The 18,796-nt window shown below is 42.3% G+C and overlaps 2 protein-coding genes across 11 annotated transcripts; one reads left to right on the top strand and one right to left on the bottom strand.

Moving 5' to 3' along the window:
* Window positions 1-804: 804 nt before the first annotated feature.
* On the top strand, window positions 805-7,284 carry LOC103701412 (potassium channel AKT2-like). Its single transcript, XM_039133492.3, has 11 exons — window positions 805-1,130; window positions 1,273-1,491; window positions 3,272-3,430; window positions 3,520-3,577; window positions 3,974-4,291; window positions 4,502-4,741; window positions 4,848-5,165; window positions 5,265-5,450; window positions 6,058-6,133; window positions 6,201-6,767; window positions 6,973-7,284. Exons 1-11 carry the CDS (start codon window positions 919-921, stop codon window positions 7,119-7,121), a joined length of 2,502 nt encoding a protein of 833 aa, XP_038989420.3. The 5' UTR covers window positions 805-918; the 3' UTR covers window positions 7,122-7,284.
* On the bottom strand, window positions 1,552-12,750 carry LOC103701330 (uncharacterized). 10 transcript variants are annotated; one of them, XR_016400362.1, is made up of 5 exons: window positions 12,454-12,743; window positions 12,147-12,288; window positions 5,341-5,488; window positions 3,497-3,634; window positions 2,623-3,383 (listed from the first exon to the last, which is right to left on the bottom strand). XR_016400362.1 is itself a non-coding variant. In XM_089930271.1 (3 exons), the coding sequence occupies exons 1-3, from the start codon at window positions 12,569-12,571 to the stop codon at window positions 1,567-1,569; spliced, it is 342 nt and encodes a 113-aa protein (XP_089786397.1). In that variant the 5' UTR covers window positions 12,572-12,750; the 3' UTR covers window positions 1,552-1,566. The 10 variants fall into 10 exon arrangements, 5 of the variants coding, with proteins under 5 accessions (XP_089786397.1, XP_017696891.2, XP_088576576.2 ...); XR_015977365.2 differs by lacking the exon at window positions 5,341-5,488 and having other exon boundaries at window positions 2,623-3,385; window positions 3,535-3,634; window positions 12,454-12,744; XR_016400360.1 differs by having other exon boundaries at window positions 2,623-3,652.
* Window positions 12,751-18,796: the final 6,046 nt, after the last annotated feature.

The following is an 18,796-nucleotide window of genomic DNA, read 5'->3' as shown; positions in this document are numbered from 1 at the left end:
TGACCATTACTAGATAAAAACAAGATAGAACACATACCACCCAATTGCAAGAGGGGTCAGGGTCATATCTTTTGCGCGAAAGAAGGATTCGTCTTCCTTCGCATCAATCCACCATTAGATCACGCAATGGTTTCTTCGAGATCTATGCATGTAGACGAAAAAGATTCTGTGTGCTTTGAGATCTGTACGAAGCATGATCCTATTTAAATTATGAAGGGAATTAGGACCATGGCAATTTATGCTTTAGGAAAGAACATATACCACCCACCTGCAAGAGGGCTCAGGGTCGTATTCTTCGTGTGAAAGGATTCGCCTTCCTTCACATTAATCCACCATTAGACCGCGCAACGGTTGCTTCGAGATCTCCGCATATGGATGAATAGAAAGATTCGAGTGCTATGAGATCTGTACGAAGCATGATCCGATGGGCGATGCCAGCAAACAAAAAAGATGCAACCTGGACCCATTGCAAGAGCATTAATAACTATATATATATATATATTGACGCTGCCACAAATTCTTTCTAATACTTATCTGTCGTTCACCACCAATTTTCCCTCTACCATCTTCGTACTAATCATCACCAGACATGAGAAGCTTTGGTGCGCTCTCCATGCATGGCCGAGCCACATAGATGGCAACATTTGGCTTGGCCACAATATCCTATAAAAACCAGAAAAAATACATCAGAATGGGGACAAAATGATCATGGCCACGAACAAGACAACTCGGCCACCACAAGCATCGAGCAGGCCTTATCCCCATCAGCCATCATCGCAATCAACTGGATAAATGGTGGGCCTTCCATCATTTATTCAACTTGTCCATCCTCCTCCTTGGCTTCTCCTCCATTTTATAATCGAATACTGCAAGAAGCCACACTGCGAGATCAAGGGATCATATTCTCGAGCACATGAAATGGCAACGCAGGCGGGTCCAATCTCTGGAACAACCGCAGCAGCCCAAAGGCGCCATGCAAGAAGGAACAAGCACCAGGACCAGAGCTCCACATCCTTCATCCTTGGCAACATTGCAGAGCTCATCCTGCCTCCTTTGGGTGTGCCAAGCTCCAACCACACCCAGACTGACTCCAAAGCGAGAGCTGTTTCACCGATGGATTCGAGATACAGGTTAGAACTAATAGCACAATCTCCAGCAGTACTTCGCAATGCACGACGCTGCATGGAATGAATGCATGCATGCATGTTGAGAAGCTTAATTTTTTGGAAGGAAATGGTAATAGAATTAAGAAAACTGAGAGATGCCATTCAGGTACTGGGAAACGTTCATGGTGATGCTGGTGGCCTACTCCGCATGGACGTTCCCTCTGGAGATCGCTTTCATGAATGCCGCTCCGAAGGGAGGACTTTTCATCGCTGATAACATCATCGATGCGTTCTTCGCTGTCGACATCATCCTCACATTCTTTGTGGCTTACATCGAACCAAGAACACAACTCCTCGTCCAGGATTCCAGAAAGATTGCAATCAGGTTGGTTGATATCTCTGCTGCTAATCCTTGGAGTACTACTGGTGTCAAATTGAGTAGAGGCTCATATAGGACTTGTTATAGGACTTGTTCCTTTCCTGATGCATGGAATAATCTCAAGTGTGGCTTCCCTGTGCCATCCAGTTTAGCTAACGCGCATCTGAAGGCACCCAAAATGCACCTTGAGTTAGATTGGACAGCATCCACAGCTAGTGGAAATTCCACTCTCACAATATTATTAGTCCAATAATTTTACCAACCATATTTGACAGTGTCTGGAGTCAAAATTTTTATATGGGTCTTGACTTGAAATTTTCTTTTACGTACCATCTCAAAACCAGTGCTTCCACAGAGGGCATTCTTATTAGCTAAACGGGTAGGTATAGGCAGGATTCGAGTTTATTGGAATCTACAGCCCAAAGATTTTGTCCATTCCACTAGTTGGCACCTACGGTCAAAATTATCATGTGGCTGTCGATCTGAAATCTTCTCTTACCTACATCCCGATTAGTGTTGCTATAAAGGCTATTCTTTTTAGCAAAAGAAGATGTAGATGGCCTATCAACCTTGTTGGATGATACAATCAGCCACAACATTTTTCCAATCACCTCAGGCTTTCAAATGGAAGCAATTTTTGTTCCCCACCCATATGTGGATAAGGCCTAGCATGTTCTCTATGGCCGGACTCATGTCTCCACACAACACAACACATACAAAGTTGACAAAATATTATAGTTGAGGTCTTTTCAATAATCCTTGTCCCGAGTTAATCCGAGCCCCGATCATATCAGATTACCACGTTCTGTATACTATATTCTATTGGTTAAAAATCTTCGAATATTCATGAATAACCTGTTTGGTATTCCATAGGAATTCAAGATTACTGGCCATATAAAACGAAAACTATCTTTAATATATTCCATAAAAATATACTTATTAATTATATAAAAATATATTATAATATGTTATTAATATATATTAAAGAAGTATTAATTATTATTATAAAATTAATATTTTTATTTATACTTATAGTATATTATTATTTTAATACTAATATTTATTTTAGTCAAAAAATATAAGATAAATAAAAGTAATATATTAAATAATTTTATAATATAAATATAAAGCACAATAATATATTTCTATTGTAGTTTAAGAACATAGTTGAACAATAATATGATCGATAATATATTATAATATAATATATATCATAAATACTATATATGTAAAATAATATATAATATATTAATGGTATATTGATAAGGGATATTTTTTTCCATCAAATTTCAGCATACTATCACTATCCTAGGGTGACCTTGTACAGCCGTCCTCAAGGATGGGTTTACTAGTATTGGGTTGGATAGTAGATTGAAAAGTATAAGTGACTTGAGATTACTGCAATATAAGATCACCATAGTGCAACTAAATGCAATAATTTCATCGCTTTTATTCACATCACCTTTGATCTTGAGATCATCACCCCACACCAAATGCCCTTTTTTGTGATAAGGAGGTGGAAGTGCACTTTCCAATCATCATGGTTTTGATGTGAGACAACACAACCCGATACAATGATCTCATTCTCCATCATATTTCATGCTCCAGGATTCTAAGATATCACATGATATTTGATTGAAAAAAATCCTATTCACAAGGCTGGAAAATTATGTCACACAAGTGGTAGATTTCCAAAAATCCCACTTCATCGATGGGCACATCTCTGGACTACTGCAAGAATTCTCTATTATCACTTCTCGAAAAACAATTGAGTGGCAATTCTCAGGTACTTATCCACATGGTTTGTCATGGATGTGGCCTCAACAATTCCATATGAGGCTCTTGGCTTCTTGATCACAGGCAGAGTGAAGGCAGGGGTCTCCTACAGCCTGTTGGGCCTGTTAAGACTTTGGCGTCTAAGGAAGGTCAAGCAACTCTTTACAAGGTGGAAAAGTTTATGTTTGATGATGCAAAGCATAGATGAAATGTAGAAACTTTTATGAGCATTAACTTTTCCATTGGCCTGCATTGCAGACTTGAAAAGGATATCAGATTCAGCTATTTGTGGATAAGATGCTGTAGGCTCCTATCTGTAAGTTGAAATAGCAGCAACTGAACTTTTGAGTTTGTCCACTGCTAAAATTTGAAACTAGCAACATTTGAGCACCTTCATGACAGTTATGTTGCAGAGATCATTAAGAACATCCACGAACTGAAACTTCTCAAGAAATGAGGCACTTTAGTACCAGTCCTGGTCCGGAAATTTAATTTATGTGCTCCAACTAGTCTATATGCAGTGCTACATATTATTCAGCATGTCTCTATAATTTTTTATGTAGTATGTGCACTTAATATGCTGCTGCATCAATGTGATCCAAAAAAATGGCAGAATTGACAGTTTAAATCATCATGAGTGTTCAGCTGCATCCTAGAAGGAACATGTTTTTGAGTAGAAATGATGAAATTCCTGTGAACATGGTTGGTGCAGGTTACCCTTTTTCTAATGCATTGTGCTGGGTGTCTCTACTACTTGCTAGCCGACCGATACCCCGATCAGAGAAAGACATGGATTGGTGCAGTGATCCCAAATTTCAGAGAGGCTAGCTTGTGTGTTCGTTACATATCATCCATCTACTGGTCCGTCACCACAATGACCACCGTTGGTTACGGTGATCTCCATGCAGTGAATGCAAGAGAAATGATCTTCAATATAATATACATGTTATTTAACCTAGGTCTGACTGCATATCTGATCGGGAACATGACAATTTTAGTTGTTGATGGAACTCAACACACAATGGAATTCGTAAGAACTTTTCATTCCACACATGATTATTTTTCGATATAGTTACATAACATGATTTCGATATAGTTATATGACACGCAGCAGAGAAATGCATCATAGAAAAAGTTTTCTTCTTTTTCCTCTTCATTTCATTTAATTTTAGAGAAAGAGAGAAAGATGCATTCTAGTTTATTCTCTCTTTCTTTTGTTTTTAATTTGAAATAATTGCAGAGAAACAGCATACAGGCAGCATCTACCTTTGCATATCGAAACCATTTACCTCCGCATCTGGGAGAACAGATACTGGCTCATATGTGTCTGAGATTCAAGACAGAGAGTTTGAACCAACATCAACTGATGGACCAGCTACCCAGATCGATATGCAAAAGCATCTGCCAGCACCTCTTCCTGCCAACTTTGAAGGAGGCCTATCTCTTCCAAGGTGTCTCAAGGGACATGCTCTTGCTCCTGGTTAGATATCGCACTCCGGTCCAGAGTTAATGCCACTCTATACACTAACAACACTATTCGAAATTATTCTTGTATATTTCTCTCAATAATATTTGTATTCTTTAAGGTTACTAAGATGAAAGCAGAGTACATTCCACCTAGAGAGGATGTCATCATGCAAAATGAGGCCCCAGATGATGTCTATGTTGTAGTATCAGGCAAATTAGAGATTGTGTATTGTGACAATAAGAAAGAAGAAGTGGTTGGAGACCTGAGCATGGGAGATATATTTGGAGAAATTAGTGCACTCTGCAATAGGCCTCAAAGCTTTACATTTCGGACCAAAACATTATCTCAGTTACTGAGGATGAAGCAGTGTGCCCTTGGAGAAGTTTTGCAGACTAAACAAGAGGATAGCATAGTCATTATCAAGAACTTTCTGAAGGTAATGTATAAGGTGACTCAAGCTTATTAGTCATGGAATTCTGACATATTCAGCAATCTTACAACAATACTTCCAACCATGTTATTCAAAATTTTACAGCACCAAATTGAATACAAGGATATCAGCATAGAGGATTTGCTAGAAGAGAATGGAGAGTATGATGAAGTCAACATACCTTGCAATCTATTGACTGTAGTTGCTACTGGAAGTAGCAGTCTTGTTGAAGGACTTCTTAAAGCAGGAATGGACCCAGATATCAGTGACTCAAGAGGAAGGACACCTCTGGTACAGTTTCTATTCTTCTTTAACAATGATTTGGTATCCTAGGGTATCATAATTTTCTTCATTCTCTTACATTTAACGAAAAAAGAGAGTCAACTTTTTTCATACTCTATAAGTCTAGATTTCTGGAGAAGAAAAACTCCACAATAAGATGATGATAATTATAACGTTAGTGAATTTTCTCAGAAAAAATCATAACACTAGTGAAGACATCTACTTAGGGGCCATTGCTAGCTGCAATTGTAAAAGGCATGGGTCAACAGGTACAATGCCGCGGGTTGAAGTCCTGCGACAGCCTCTTTGTGCCAAAAAAATGCCAAAGATTGGTTTTGTGCCGAGTCCGCCCCTCTTAGGACCCTGAACTGCCAGGACCTTAACTGGACAATGGCCTCTTTTCTTTAGCAAAACATATCCACTTATCTGTCATGTCATGCAGTTAACCAGCTTTAGTCAAGCAACACAAAGATAAAGAAGCTAATTCTATGATCGAAAATCAAAATTAAAGATCCATAAATTAGGATATGGATAGAAAGCGAACTTTCTCACAAATATTTGAAGCATTATTTTCATGATTGTATTCATTGCTGCTAACTTGCTGATTTGTTATCAGCACGTAGCAGCATCAAAAGGATTCGAGGACTGTGTTTTGGTCTTACTCAACCATGCTTGCAATGTCAATATTCAAGGTAGACAACTCAAAACTCAGAATGTTAATTTTCTACTGCAAATACTGATGGCAGCTAACTGTTGCAGATGTGGATGGAAATACTCCACTATGGATTGCCATCACTGCAAAGCATCACAAAATTTTCAATCTCTTGTACCACTGCGCATGCATCTCAAATCCCAATATTGGTGGCAATCTTCTTTGCCTTGCTGCTAAAAGAAATGATCTCTCCACAGTTAAGGAGCTGTTAAAACATGGTTTAAACATAGAGTCAGGGAACCATGAAGGATTAACTGCCCTACAAGTAGCCTTGGCTGAAAACCATGAAGAAATAATAAGATTCTTGGTCATGAATGGAGCAAACGTAGAGAAAGCAGATCCAAGGGGACAAAGCAAAATGAAGCACCACTTGCTTGAAGAAATGGTGCACCAAAGAGAAGTTGGTTACCCAATTACAGTGCTTGAGTCCCCTAGTGAATCAGAGCAAATAAAGGTGTCTGGGGAGCAAGGGCACATGTTGAACTGGGAAAGAATTGGACATTGCCCAAGGGTCAGTGTGTATAAAGGCCACCCGTTGCTGAGAATTCCTAGTTCAGAAGCTGGAAAGCTGATAAGTTTGCCAAACACTATGAAAGAGCTCAAGAACATTATCGGTATGCATCTGTATCTCTATTTATATGTTTTGCAAACCATAGCTGTGTATTCAATTCTATGATGCATGCACAACACTTCTAAGAGTAAAAATTCTGCAAAAGTAAGTTAGAAGTATTTTATCTTTATAGTGATTTAAGAATGTTGTGCCTATTTATTGCAAGATTCAAAAATTCTATGAGAACCAAGTTTCTTATTTATCGACAGGGGGGAGGCTTGGAATTGATGCAAGCAACAGAACAGTAACAAATGCAGATGGTGCAGAGATAGACTCCATGGAAGTGCTTAGGGATAATGATAAGCTTTTCATAGTTGAGGATGAAGAATTTATCAAACTTAATGTCAGAAAATATTAAGTGAGCAGTAACTTAAATATTGCAACTAAATTTCCAAGGTTCTAATATTTGTTTCACATGGTAGGCTTTTAAGAATGTGATGTGGAGCCCAAAAAACCTCAATCACTTGCAGTGATTCATCTCGCATATTTACGGCAATACATAAGCAAAATGTCTTATGCAATATGCACATCATCTTTAGCAACATCATTGCATGCATTTGTTTTGCTGGCATAATACTAAATATTAGCTCTTATGAAGCATCTCTAGGTTTAACAATAGCTCCTACACATCGATCATTTTTCTCTCTCTTTTATTTTCTTCCTCTATGTTTAGTTCTTAACTTTACATTCGATCGATCATTTGTTTTCTTCATTTTTTGCTATATGATTGACACCTACATGGCATGGCTTCAGACAAAGCAATAGCTGTAAATGGAATTCAGTTTTCTCCCAAATGTCCTTTAATGTATATCAGGCAACAGAAAAGAAGAGGCATAGAATTTGCTGCCCACCTGTCGGTGGTATGAGATTAATCAAAATAAACTCTTTGAGGTCCTTAAGATAAGCACATGTCTGAACTCAAATGTCATATATAATCCTTTTCGGGCTCAAGCATACCCTGAGAATTTAAAAGTTTTGACGTAGAATCATGTTCAGTACACTAAGACAGTGTTACGGTTCATCACTAAATCTTGTTTCATCCTCTCCATGACATTTGTTATGAGTCGGGGCAACTAGAAAAGTAACAGCATTGAGGCTGCTTAACTATTATAGTTGGTAAAATCATTGGGATTTGGTATCAATGACTTGAGTTCCAATACTGCTCTCCCTTGATTTCTATCAGGTTTTCTGCCATCTCAGTTCTTGAAGTTATATTAAAAAAGTAAATAATATTTCCCCGTCGGATGTTTCTATGCCCCCATGCACAAAGCAAAGGAATACTTTTGCTCATCCACCAATGAGAAGGCTTGACCTGCAAGACATGAATATGTCTGATATGGCTCTAAGATTTCAGGTTCATAGAGCTCATGACAGAATTTTGTGCTCCGTATGCTATTTTTAAAGTCATATTAAAACATAGGACCCAAGCAACCTTTTTTTTTTTCTTTTTTTCTTTTTTTTTGACAGAAAGTATTCAAGCAACCATGGCACTTATGTTAATAGCACAAAAAAAATACTGGCAACAAAATGATCAAAATGGCAGACTCCAAGCTTGAATTCAAATATTAATGCCACAGATCAAACAAAGCTGTGAGGTCTACCACTTACAATGAAGGACTGCCACAGTTGCGAACTCCGGCCCCCCTGCAGTTGGGAACTCGAGGGTTCAGAAACTGCAGCCTTAGTATAGAAGTCTGCAAGTGAACTGCTGACTCTGCACTGGCTTGCAGCCTAAGAAGTTTGTCAACTAACCGAACACAGTTTGAATTTATGTACCTTAATACCCTATTTGAACCCAGAAATTTGGGGTGAGGGAAACTCTCGAAACCATGAGTGACACAATCAATCATAATCACTTGCTGCAGAACTATACCTACAGTTAATTTTCAAAAACTCACAGGAGATACAGAGCCAAGACCTCCATGAAGGCATGAGTTTCCTTAAGTATAGCTATAACCATCCAGGCTAGCTGTGTTCATCAAGTATAGATATAAACACACTGATATTTTGTCAGCTCAGGAAATCAATCAAGCAGTAACTAGTTCACCTGTTTCTTTCCAGCAGCAAAACACAAGAATATTCAAGTTCTACTGATCTCCACCTTTCTTCAATTTCTGCTGCAGTAAGAACATGAGCCTTAACCTGTCTACAGAATGGTTGCACATTCAGTCCTGCTGTTACAAATGATATCTCCCTCTCCCATTGTCACTTGAACAAACTAGGTAATCCAATCTTTCATTAAAACCACTACTGTTCCTTTATGTCCAAACGAATGTGTTTATGATAGATGACTCTTAGCTACCAAATGAATTTATGTACAGCAGTCATGAACTTTTGAGAACACTGATTAAATGATGCTGCAAATAATAAATCATTCACATTTTGTTCATAGATCAGAGACACAGAGTCGGTCCACTTTTGGGAGACAACATGCTATTTTGGCAACATCTCAACCTTACACATATAATCACAATTTATCCCTCCTCGAGATTATTTTACAATGACATGAATGGTTGCTCCCAAGTGGCATCCAAGTCGTAACTTGTGAAAACCAGCATTGTGTTGTGCTAAGAAGAAATTATCCTGCTATTAAGAGTTCTGAAAACATTATGAAGATTTTTCCTCCGTTTTGGATCTGTTGTTTCTGCATAGCATATCGCAAGAGTCAGACAGTAGTTCCTCATGGGGGTATTCTCTAACGTAACTGAAATTATAAGAGTAGGAAAAAAACAAATCCTTTGCCAGCCCCGATTACACAATCAAGAGCACAACTACCTACTATTTTGTGAAATTCTTAATTAACAGGAATCAAACAAACAACTAATCGAAGTGCCTAAGATTTCTCAAGCACCCTCACTGGATTATGAACAGAATTATTCCTCAACATTGAAATATGGTGAAGATCAAAAAGTTTATATCCCATGCCATTCTGCACAAAATGGGGTTAAGACGGCATGGGATTCTTAACAAAAAAAATCTGTTTCCTGTGTTCATTAACTGGAAACACAAAGGAGATTGTGAGACACTATTTGCTACTAACAGCTTCATGTTGTACTATAACTAGGAGAACGGTGGTGGTATGCTAGAGAAACAGCAATCGTATAGCAACAAACTTCGTACAGAATGCACAACAAACTTCATATAATGAATAGTTCTGTAATGTCCATGCTATCAAAAAGAGAATCAACAATACATATAAGATAAGGTAAAGCTCATCTTCAATATATGAATGTAAATAAAATGACAACTCCAAGATCTCTCTCATAACAAGAGTGTCAACTGTTGATTTCTTACGAAGGTCAAGGTATTAGATTATAGTTATTCGAACTAGAACCTGTAGCATACAATTCTATACGTTTGATAACTTCTTAATACTGTGACCAAGTAACCCTTTTGAAACTTGGAAAGGGTAAAAGCGTCAAAGGCTAGATTAGGAAATCATATCTAAATGCTGAATTCTACCGGGTCAGATGTTTTATTGTTGAAAGCCTTTCCCAAGGGCTTAGGAAGCCTCATAGGAATCGTTAGAATCTGAGGTCAGGTTTAAACAACAATAAAAATTTAGCGCCTTCTATTAGTTTTAAAGTCCCTGATGATTGTTCAGTTCTGGCATATATCTCTAGCAATATTGCCTCTATGAGCTTTCTCAAATAAAAGCTTGTCACAATAGTACATTGTATATTTTATTATTTTTTCGCCATACTTGTCATTGACAACTTAAGAGACTTAGTTCAAGATCATTTGCTGATGAATGCTGCAATGAATGGAAATCAACCAGTATATTCATGAATATGATAATGACAAAGTTATTGATGAGAGCAACTATATGATATAGATACAAACGAGTTTTGACAGAATGGAAGAAACAAGTCGTACAGAGTTACGACAATATGATGGACTGCAAGCAAGTTTGAATTAAAAGTGGTTTATTTGGAAGAGTCTATTCTAGAAGTGCAAATGGTATATAAAGAGATAAATGGTGAAAGTAGCAATATTAAGGATTTTACATGTGAAATAGAGGTGGTAAACATATATATGTCGTATTCAAAGATATAAGAGTGACTTTTAAGAGCATCCAAGACAACTGTCGAGCAAGGAAATCTTAGAGAGGTAAAGAAAAATCAACTTGTCCTTGGAGATCGTGAGGTATGTCTGAGGACCATTCCTTAGTGTTCCTTTTCTATTCACAAGAATTAAGGAGAAAGATTAGGCTGCAGAACCAACCCCTAGAAAATGAGGAAGAGTAGACCTTAAGCTATCTAACTAATAATCTGGATAAGTATTTGAAAACATGAGTTCAGATTAGCTCGGAGTCCAACAGAGAGAGAATTTAAGACGTCCATATCCTAAAGAGAATACACATGTGCTCTTGGGACTTTGAAATCAACAGAATTTAACCAAAAAGCTTGCCTAAACCACTCAAATGGAGGTAGGAGAGCCAAAATGTTTCTTTCTTAAATGTAAAAGGGGATACCCGATTCTTTTTCATATTCCATCCAAATCATGAACGTGTACTACAATATAAAGTTAGCAGCTTAGTATTTAAGAGTCTCGAAACAGAAACCTGAGACCAACACATAAAATAACAGACTGGAGAAGAGACCCCCAAAAAGCTTGGTGGTAAACTTTATAAGATTCATGGAGGAACATCCTAAACCCAATCTAAAAATAAGCAAGGCCTCTTGCGAATAATTACTTTTAGGGATTTTGAGGATTGTCGTTCATAAACCATGTGCAAGATTTTAAGCAACAGTTTTCAAGACACTTTTGAGGCATCATTCAAGACAGCAAATTCACTCTTTACACAGGATGTTCCAGCCGAGAAACACATATATTAAGGATTTGCTTGCCAAGGAAACCCCAACCAACCCCACCCCTATAATAGAAACAATTGCGGCAGTATCATTGGTTTGCATATTGAATATCATAATTCATATACGAGAGTTTTGGCCATGTGTTTCTAGTCACTTTTGAGGCATCATTCAGATTCCAATGTATAAGTAAAAGAAATACGTGAAGAGAAGACTTCAAGACAGTGAATTCACCCTTCGCACAGGATGTCCCAAGGGGCTAAGCACATGCTCTAAGGATTTGATCATCAATACTTGGTTAGAACAAACAAGTTTACCCATATCACTGTTGGCCCATGATAAAAATCATAACTTTAGTCTATACCTTGAATCATAGATGAGATATGATGAAGAAAACGATATCAGTTTTTCCAACTATTCAGAGATATCCCTTATATTACTAAACGAGAAAAGATAACAGATAAACAAAAGAGGAAACATAACAAATCATGAAACCCTAATTTCCAAAAGAGGGCACCAATCAGGGGAGCTAAAAATACATCAATGCAAAGAAGAGGAACAATCGAACGGACCTCAGAGAGGGATTGGAGTGATAGAAGCGGGAGATACGGTGGAGATTGGTGGGTTTAGGCTTCACCGGCTTCTTGCGGAGGCCGCAGATCTCCTGAACCAGGGGCACGTGAACCAGCACCGTCTTCCACGCCATGAACCAACCTGCGCCCAATCCAAAGAGGAGCAGACCAAAAAAAAAAAAAGGTCAGAAACAAGGAATCAATCACTAGGGTTCACGGAGATAGAACAATGGAGGAATTAACAGATCGAGAGGGGATTCTATCTTTAAAACATAGGGTGTTTGGTGGTGGCTGGATTGGGACTCACTTAGGAGGATCAAAGAGAAGACGAACAAGATCGCGAGAAGAGGGCGAAGGAAGAAGATCGACGCGTGCTCCCAAAGCCACCGTGGCCACCGCTCGCCGGAGCCGTCGCCGCCGCCCATCTGGCCGCGCTCTCGTCCTCCCTCGTGCTAGCTATCGCTTGGAAAGGGCGAGAAAGGTTGAAGCTTTCTACACGGAGTCAGCAAAGACTTCCACGGAACCACGCAACGGAGCATCGCGTTGTAAGTATTTGGGAAGTAGTAAGTTTAATCGGACAGCCTAACGAACTCACGTTCCAACGCAAACTCGGAAATCCTCTTAACTTTTTTTTTTTTTTTTTTTTTTTGACGGATTCTTCAGACAACACGTGTCCGAATACATCCAAGAAAGTCAAAATACATAATCTCACGAAGTGCCAATGACAGCTCCCTCTCTCCTGCCCACAGGGCGTATCCTGAGTGGTGGGCCGCGTATGCAGCCACCTAGTCGGCCGTCCCGTTGGCCTCCTTGAATACATGCGTGGCCTGAAAGGCCGCGCCATCCCTCACCATCATCCCGATGTACCGGATCAGAGGATGGTCTGTGCTCTCACCACTCGGTCCCCGCCGGATCCACCCAATAACTGTAGCTGAATCGCCCTCCAGGATGATCGAGCTAGCCCGCAGCACCTGCCGCGCATGGCGAAGACCTGCCCAGGCAGCTCGCAACTCCGCCCCTGGAACTGATATATCGAACAACTGGCAACCGCCTGCTGCCACTACCCTGGAATGAGGGTCTCGTATAACGAAGCCTGCCCCGCCTCGCGTACCTCCATCCAACACCGACCCGTCAAAGTTGACCTTGAGGAAACTCGGGGGTGGGGGCTCCTAGGTGAAAAACACCGTCCGAGGAGCTGCCTGAGCAGAGAAGGAACCCCAGGTGTCCGGAGCTATCAAGGGTATATCTGAAGGGATGGTGAGTCTGGGCTCCATCGCCAGTGCACGAGCAGACTCCGCAACAAACCTCGGCGACATCTTGCGCTCGCTGAAAGTATGAGCGTTCCTTGCCAGCCAGATCTGATGGGCTGTGCAAGTCGCTCTGATGGCCTCCTGATGTGTCCCGGGACTGGCCAACCACTGTCGTATCATCTGAAGGAAGAATCTCCTCTCCCGCCACGCCACCCCCGGGATACCTGTCCACTGCCATGTCGCCCTCGCCCAAGTGCACCGAAATAGTACATGGTCCACAGACTCGTCTACGCCGCAAGCCCCGCACTCCGCAGGGATCCCCAAACCACGCCTACTCAGCACTGCACTCGTCGGAAGGTGATCCCACATCACCTTCCACAAAAAGAGAGCTGCCCTCGGGTGGAGCCCGGACCTCCATATCCAGGTGTAGTCCGGTCCCCGCTCATGCTCCTGCTGGATAACTCGTGACAGATCACCCAACCTGACACTGGCCCTGCATGAGGTGCCCCATACCCGGACGTCTGGCCCCTCGCATCCTGGTACTGGGAGGGAGCGAATCCTCTCAGCAAGATGTGCCCCGAACAACTGATGTAGTCTGATCTCGTCCCACTCTGTCCTCCCTGGTGCTAGGAGGTCGCATACCCGGTGCCCCTCTGCTGCCTCAGTATCCACCATCGTCGGCCAGTATCTCAAAGGAAGGGTATCCACCCACGGATCACAAATCACATCGATGCTCCGTCCATCGCCTATCAGCCACCTGGTGTTAGCCGACACAGTCGGTAAGTACCTCCCGATCTCACGCCACATAAAGGAGGTTCGGCGGCCACTCTGTGCCACCTCAGAGCCCCCTCGGCCATATCTAGCTGCCATCACCCGGCTCCAGAGCCCTTGTGGCTCCAACAAAAAACGGGCTGCGTGTCGAGCGATAAGGGCCTCACGCCTCTCCAAGAGGGACTGCACTCCCAGACCGCCCTCACTGATAGGAAGACAGACCTGCTCCCAGGCCACCAGATGTACCCCATAGCCCCCACCATGAGACCCCCACAAGAAACTCCTGAGGAGACGTTCAATCTTCAACAAGGTCGTCTTTGGGATCACAGTGTTGGCCATAAGGTATACCGGCATGGATCCTAACACCGATCTGACTAGTGTCAGTCTCCCCATCATGAATAGAGATGATGCCCGCCATCCCTCCAGCCTGCTCTCGACCCGCTGTACCAACCTCGAGCACTGTGCCACCCGTAGTCTTCGGCCTGTGATGGGGACTCCCAGGTAGACCAGTGTCCCCTCCTGCTCTGGTATCTGCAAAATCCGCCTGATCTCCTGTCTGACTCTGCTCTCCGTGCTAGGGCTGAACTAAATGGCTGACTTCATGAAGTTTACTCTCTGGCCGGACGCCGCACAGTAATCTGCCAGCACCCTGCGAAGAACCCGTGCATCAGAGACCCGCGCCCTAGTCAAAAGAAGACAATCGTCAGCAAAGAGTAAGTGAGAGATGGGTCCCGCCCCCGGTGCTGGAACATAGGCCTCTAGCTCCCGGCGAGTGCACGCACTCTGCAAAGCACGGGACAAGATGTCAGAATAAATAATGAATAAGTAAGGGGATAAGGGACATCCCTGCTGCAACCCCATAGTGGACTCGAAGAAAGCTGACGGTGTGCCATTGACCAAGATAGAGAACTTTGGCCCCTGGACACACCCTAGGACCCATCCAATCCATCGCCTATGAAAGCCATAGGCCTCCAGTGCTCTCCGAAGAAAACTCCACCTGATCCTGTCATACGCTCTCTCCATATCCAGCTTGATTGCCATCAAGCTGCGCCGCTTCGGTGCTCGCTGAAGGTCCCACATCATCTCCTGGGCCAACATAACATTTTGGGAGATGTTCCTCCCCGCTACAAAGGCCCCCTGCTCTTGGCTGATGATGCCCGAGAGTAGGGGCTTCATTCTGCCCACCATAATCCTCGCCACAACCTTATACAAGGTAGTGCACAAACTAATGGGCCTGAAGTGACCCGGCTCTACCGCCTCCTGGCGCTTCGGGATGAGCGTAATGAAAGTGGCCTTCCAGTCCTCAGGCATGGCTGCCTGAGTAAAGAAACACTGCACAGCCTCAACCACTGCTCCCCGAATGATGCCCCAATATCTTCGAAAAAAGAACGGGGGAAACCCATCGGGTCCCAGAGCCTTATCTGCCGCCAGAGCCCAGACTGCGTCCTGCACCTCCTGCGCCGACACCGGCTGAACCAGGGTCGTGTTCTCGTCATCATCAATACCCACATCAACCCTCAGAGGGTGGTCGCCATCATCAAGGCCTCCATCTTCCGTCCATCTAGTGCGGAAAAAATCAAGTAAGACCTGTCTGACGGCAGGCTCACCCTCCACTCGGTGTCCAGACCCATTACGCAATGAGTAGATCATGCTCCGCTGTCTCCGGATAACCGTCGTCCGATGGAAAAACCTAGTATTGCGATCACCCTCGCATACCCACTGGACCCGAGACTTCTGTCGCCAGAATATCTCATGCTGTCGTAGTAAGGAGTGGTGAGTCGCTAGAAGCCCCCGAAGGTCGGTCATGTCCCCCTCCGGGAGTTCACCTCCTAGGTCTTCTCTCCTCTGCAGTTCAGTAATCGCAGTCTCCACCCCATCCAATCTTCGAAAAATATCGCCCACTACCTCGCGATTCCAACGGCGAAGCCGACGTTTGGTCATCTCGAGTTTGCGTGAGACTCGTTGCATCGCATTCCCCCGCACCGGGACACGCCACGCATCGCGAACAATGTCCCAAGACTGAGGGTACGATAGCCAAATCTTCTCAAAACAGAAGGGGCTATGATGGCAAGGTCCCGATGAGGTGGAGATCAGCAAGGGACAGTGGTCCGATGCAATCCGGGGTAAATGACTCACTCGGCTAGTAGGGAATTGAAGGATCCAGTCTGGGGACGCAAAGGCCCTATCTAATCGCTCCCAAACCCTAGCACTGCCAGATTGATTGTTACACCAGGTAAACCGCGGTCTCGAGAAGCCTAGGTCACCAGTCCGTTCCGCAATACAAAGTCGCGAAACTCCCTCCTATCGACTCTATCCGTGAATGCTGCACCTCCCCTCTTGTCACTCGCACTCTGGATGCAATTGAAGTCACCAACTAACATCGTCGGGATACCCTGGGTGGCCAGGTCAGTGATCTCCTGCCAGAGGGCTCTCCTAACCCTGTGATCCGTGCTCGCGTACACACCACACAACACCCACGGATCAACACAGGGTTCCGATACTACCATGACTACCTGTTGAGAGCAGTTGTGGAAGACATCAATCGTTGCCACCCCTCACCTCCACAGGACCAAAAGGCCACCAGACAGCCCCTGGGAATCGACTGCATAGGTCTCCCAGTCCCTCCCCAGGCGCCGCCTCAATCGACCGAGCCCATCGCCAGATAACCGTGTCTCGCAAAGAAAACAGATATCTGGACAGTGGATCTGTGTTAGCCGCTTAAAGGAAGACATGAAGGCCGGCTTGGCCGCCCCCCCACAATTCTAAGCTAGAATCTTCATGGGTCACAACCGCGTGGTCGGCCACAGACTCATCCTCCCCTTGAGCCTCGGGAGCTACCTCAGACTGGCGGCCTAAGTCGCCCTGCTGCTCTATCTCAACGCATACACCTGATGCGTCGCGCATGACTGCCGCCCTGATGAGTCGCACGACAGCTGGGTGATCCCCCTCTGCACTACCAGCCGTAGCTATGACCCGGTGGTAGTCGCCACTGTCACCAACGTCCATGGGTCCCTCACGGGTCCTCTTACCTTTGCTCGCGGACTTTTTATCTGACAGCCCCGCCTCTAAATTTTCTCAAAACCAATTTCGGTAAATATGCGCTTGATAATGGCAAGAAAAAGATACCGGCTTCCTTATTTAAAACCCAGATTCTAGAGTAGCTATTACTGGCAGCTACCAGATCTCCAATAACTTCAAAAGCTAAGATGAAGACCGCATGGGCCGGTTTGAACCATGCTCGCATGTTGCAGGCTAGAGCAGTTTTACTTAAAAGCGACTCGCTACGGTAATTGGCTAGATCCAAGGTGGCACCCACACCGCCAGTGTCACTCCTTGCTTCGGAATATTCGAGTCATGATTAATAGCGGCGTGGTCTTCAGATAAGCACGTTTTCAGAAAGGCTAACGGGACGCAAATTGGATGACCTTGTATGTGGCTAATCACTCCGGAAATGCCATGTGAGTTGGAGAGAAGGAGTTGCTTAGAACGTTCCATAATTTGCTGTTTTTTGACTTTTTTTGATGTGTTCATGCTAGAACGGTATGAATCATTCGTTTTAGCAGAAAAAAGAAATAACAAACATATTTTCTACTTAATTCACTATAATGACTATTTTTTATCTAAATTAATAATTTGCCGAGATAACCCTATTATAACGATGGGAAGCATTTAGGTACGGTGAACCTAGGTTATAAGAAAAATATTTAAACAAATAAACAATATCAAAAACGGCTCTAAACGGAAATATCTAATGAATGAATTCATAAAACTGATCTGAAATAATTAAGAAATAATTTAATATTATAATTATGGGTACCATTATTGTGATCCTGGAATCTCTAACTTTATCAAGACTGATATCCCGTGTGGACAAGAACATGTTCTTGTCAATGGCTAGTCAATATTTTAAAAAATTTCCTGCAAAACAAATAATTTAAGCTGTTTGACCTGCTCAACTTAGTCAACTGAATCAATCAGCCCAGTTTGACCCATGATGGTTCATATCCATGATAAAACTTGATATTTCACCATTTTACCAAGTCTCTTTAGATAGACTTTAGAGTTCGCCAATATAAACCGTAGCTTCTAGAATTTATAAACTTTCATGATAAGATTTATTAAAAATATTATAAAATTCATATCCTTTTGTTTATTTATGTTTGATATCTAATATCTTCGAACTATCTCTACTCTTCGCCTTTTTCAACGGGCTAGATCTAATACATTTAGTATTTTGTCAAGAACACTTCAAGGTGAAAACATGTAATCCCTTGGATTTCAAAACAAGTTCTTTAATTAATTCTTACTCTATCATGATGCATCTAAGTTTCTTTATATATAGTCCTTATCATTACTCATGTATGTAACTTAGACATAAGCAAGAATTTCTTGTATCACAAGGTAACAAGTAGAAGTTTTAAGTCGAGTAAAGCTAACTATACTACTACTACTACTACAAGCAAGAATTCACTACCTTCTATTGTTGACTTTTTATTTTTGATAAATCAGATGAATTATACTATTGACCTTTAAAGTCCAAATTTCATAAATTTAATCAATATCAAATTCATAGGTGCTTACAAAATCGTAACATTACTGCTTACAGCTATTTTTCTTTTTTATTGCTAT

This window comes from Phoenix dactylifera, chromosome 4 (genome assembly GCF_051530095.1).
Source record: "Phoenix dactylifera cultivar Ajwa chromosome 4, Ajwa_hap1_PhDact_Kaust_v1.1, whole genome shotgun sequence".
Taxonomy (NCBI): domain Eukaryota; kingdom Viridiplantae; phylum Streptophyta; class Magnoliopsida; order Arecales; family Arecaceae; genus Phoenix; species Phoenix dactylifera.
Note: the sequence above shows the minus strand (reverse complement) of the source record. Positions and strands in the feature narration are given on the sequence as shown.

Coding starts and splice junctions, on each gene's coding strand:
- LOC103701412 (XM_039133492.3), top strand. CDS start 919: ATGGCAACGCAGGCGGGTCCAATCTCTGGAACAACCGCAGCAGCCCAA. Junction 3,431..3,519: donor GTCAAGCAACTCTTTACAAG/GTGGAAAAGTTT, acceptor CCTGCATTGCAG/ACTTGAAAAGGATATCAGAT. Junction 3,578..3,973: donor GATGCTGTAGGCTCCTATCT/GTAAGTTGAAAT, acceptor TGGTTGGTGCAG/GTTACCCTTTTTCTAATGCA.
- LOC103701330 (XM_089930271.1), bottom strand. CDS start 12,571: ATGGGCGGCGGCGACGGCTCCGGCGAGCGGTGGCCACGGTGGCTTTGG. Junction 12,289..12,453: donor CTTCTCTTTGATCCTCCTAA/GTGAGTCCCAAT, acceptor GATTGGGCGCAG/GTTGGTTCATGGCGTGGAAG. Junction 1,649..12,146: donor CACTCCAATCCCTCTCTGAG/GTCCGTTCGATT, acceptor GGGTGCCTTCAG/ATGCGCGTTAGCTAAACTGG.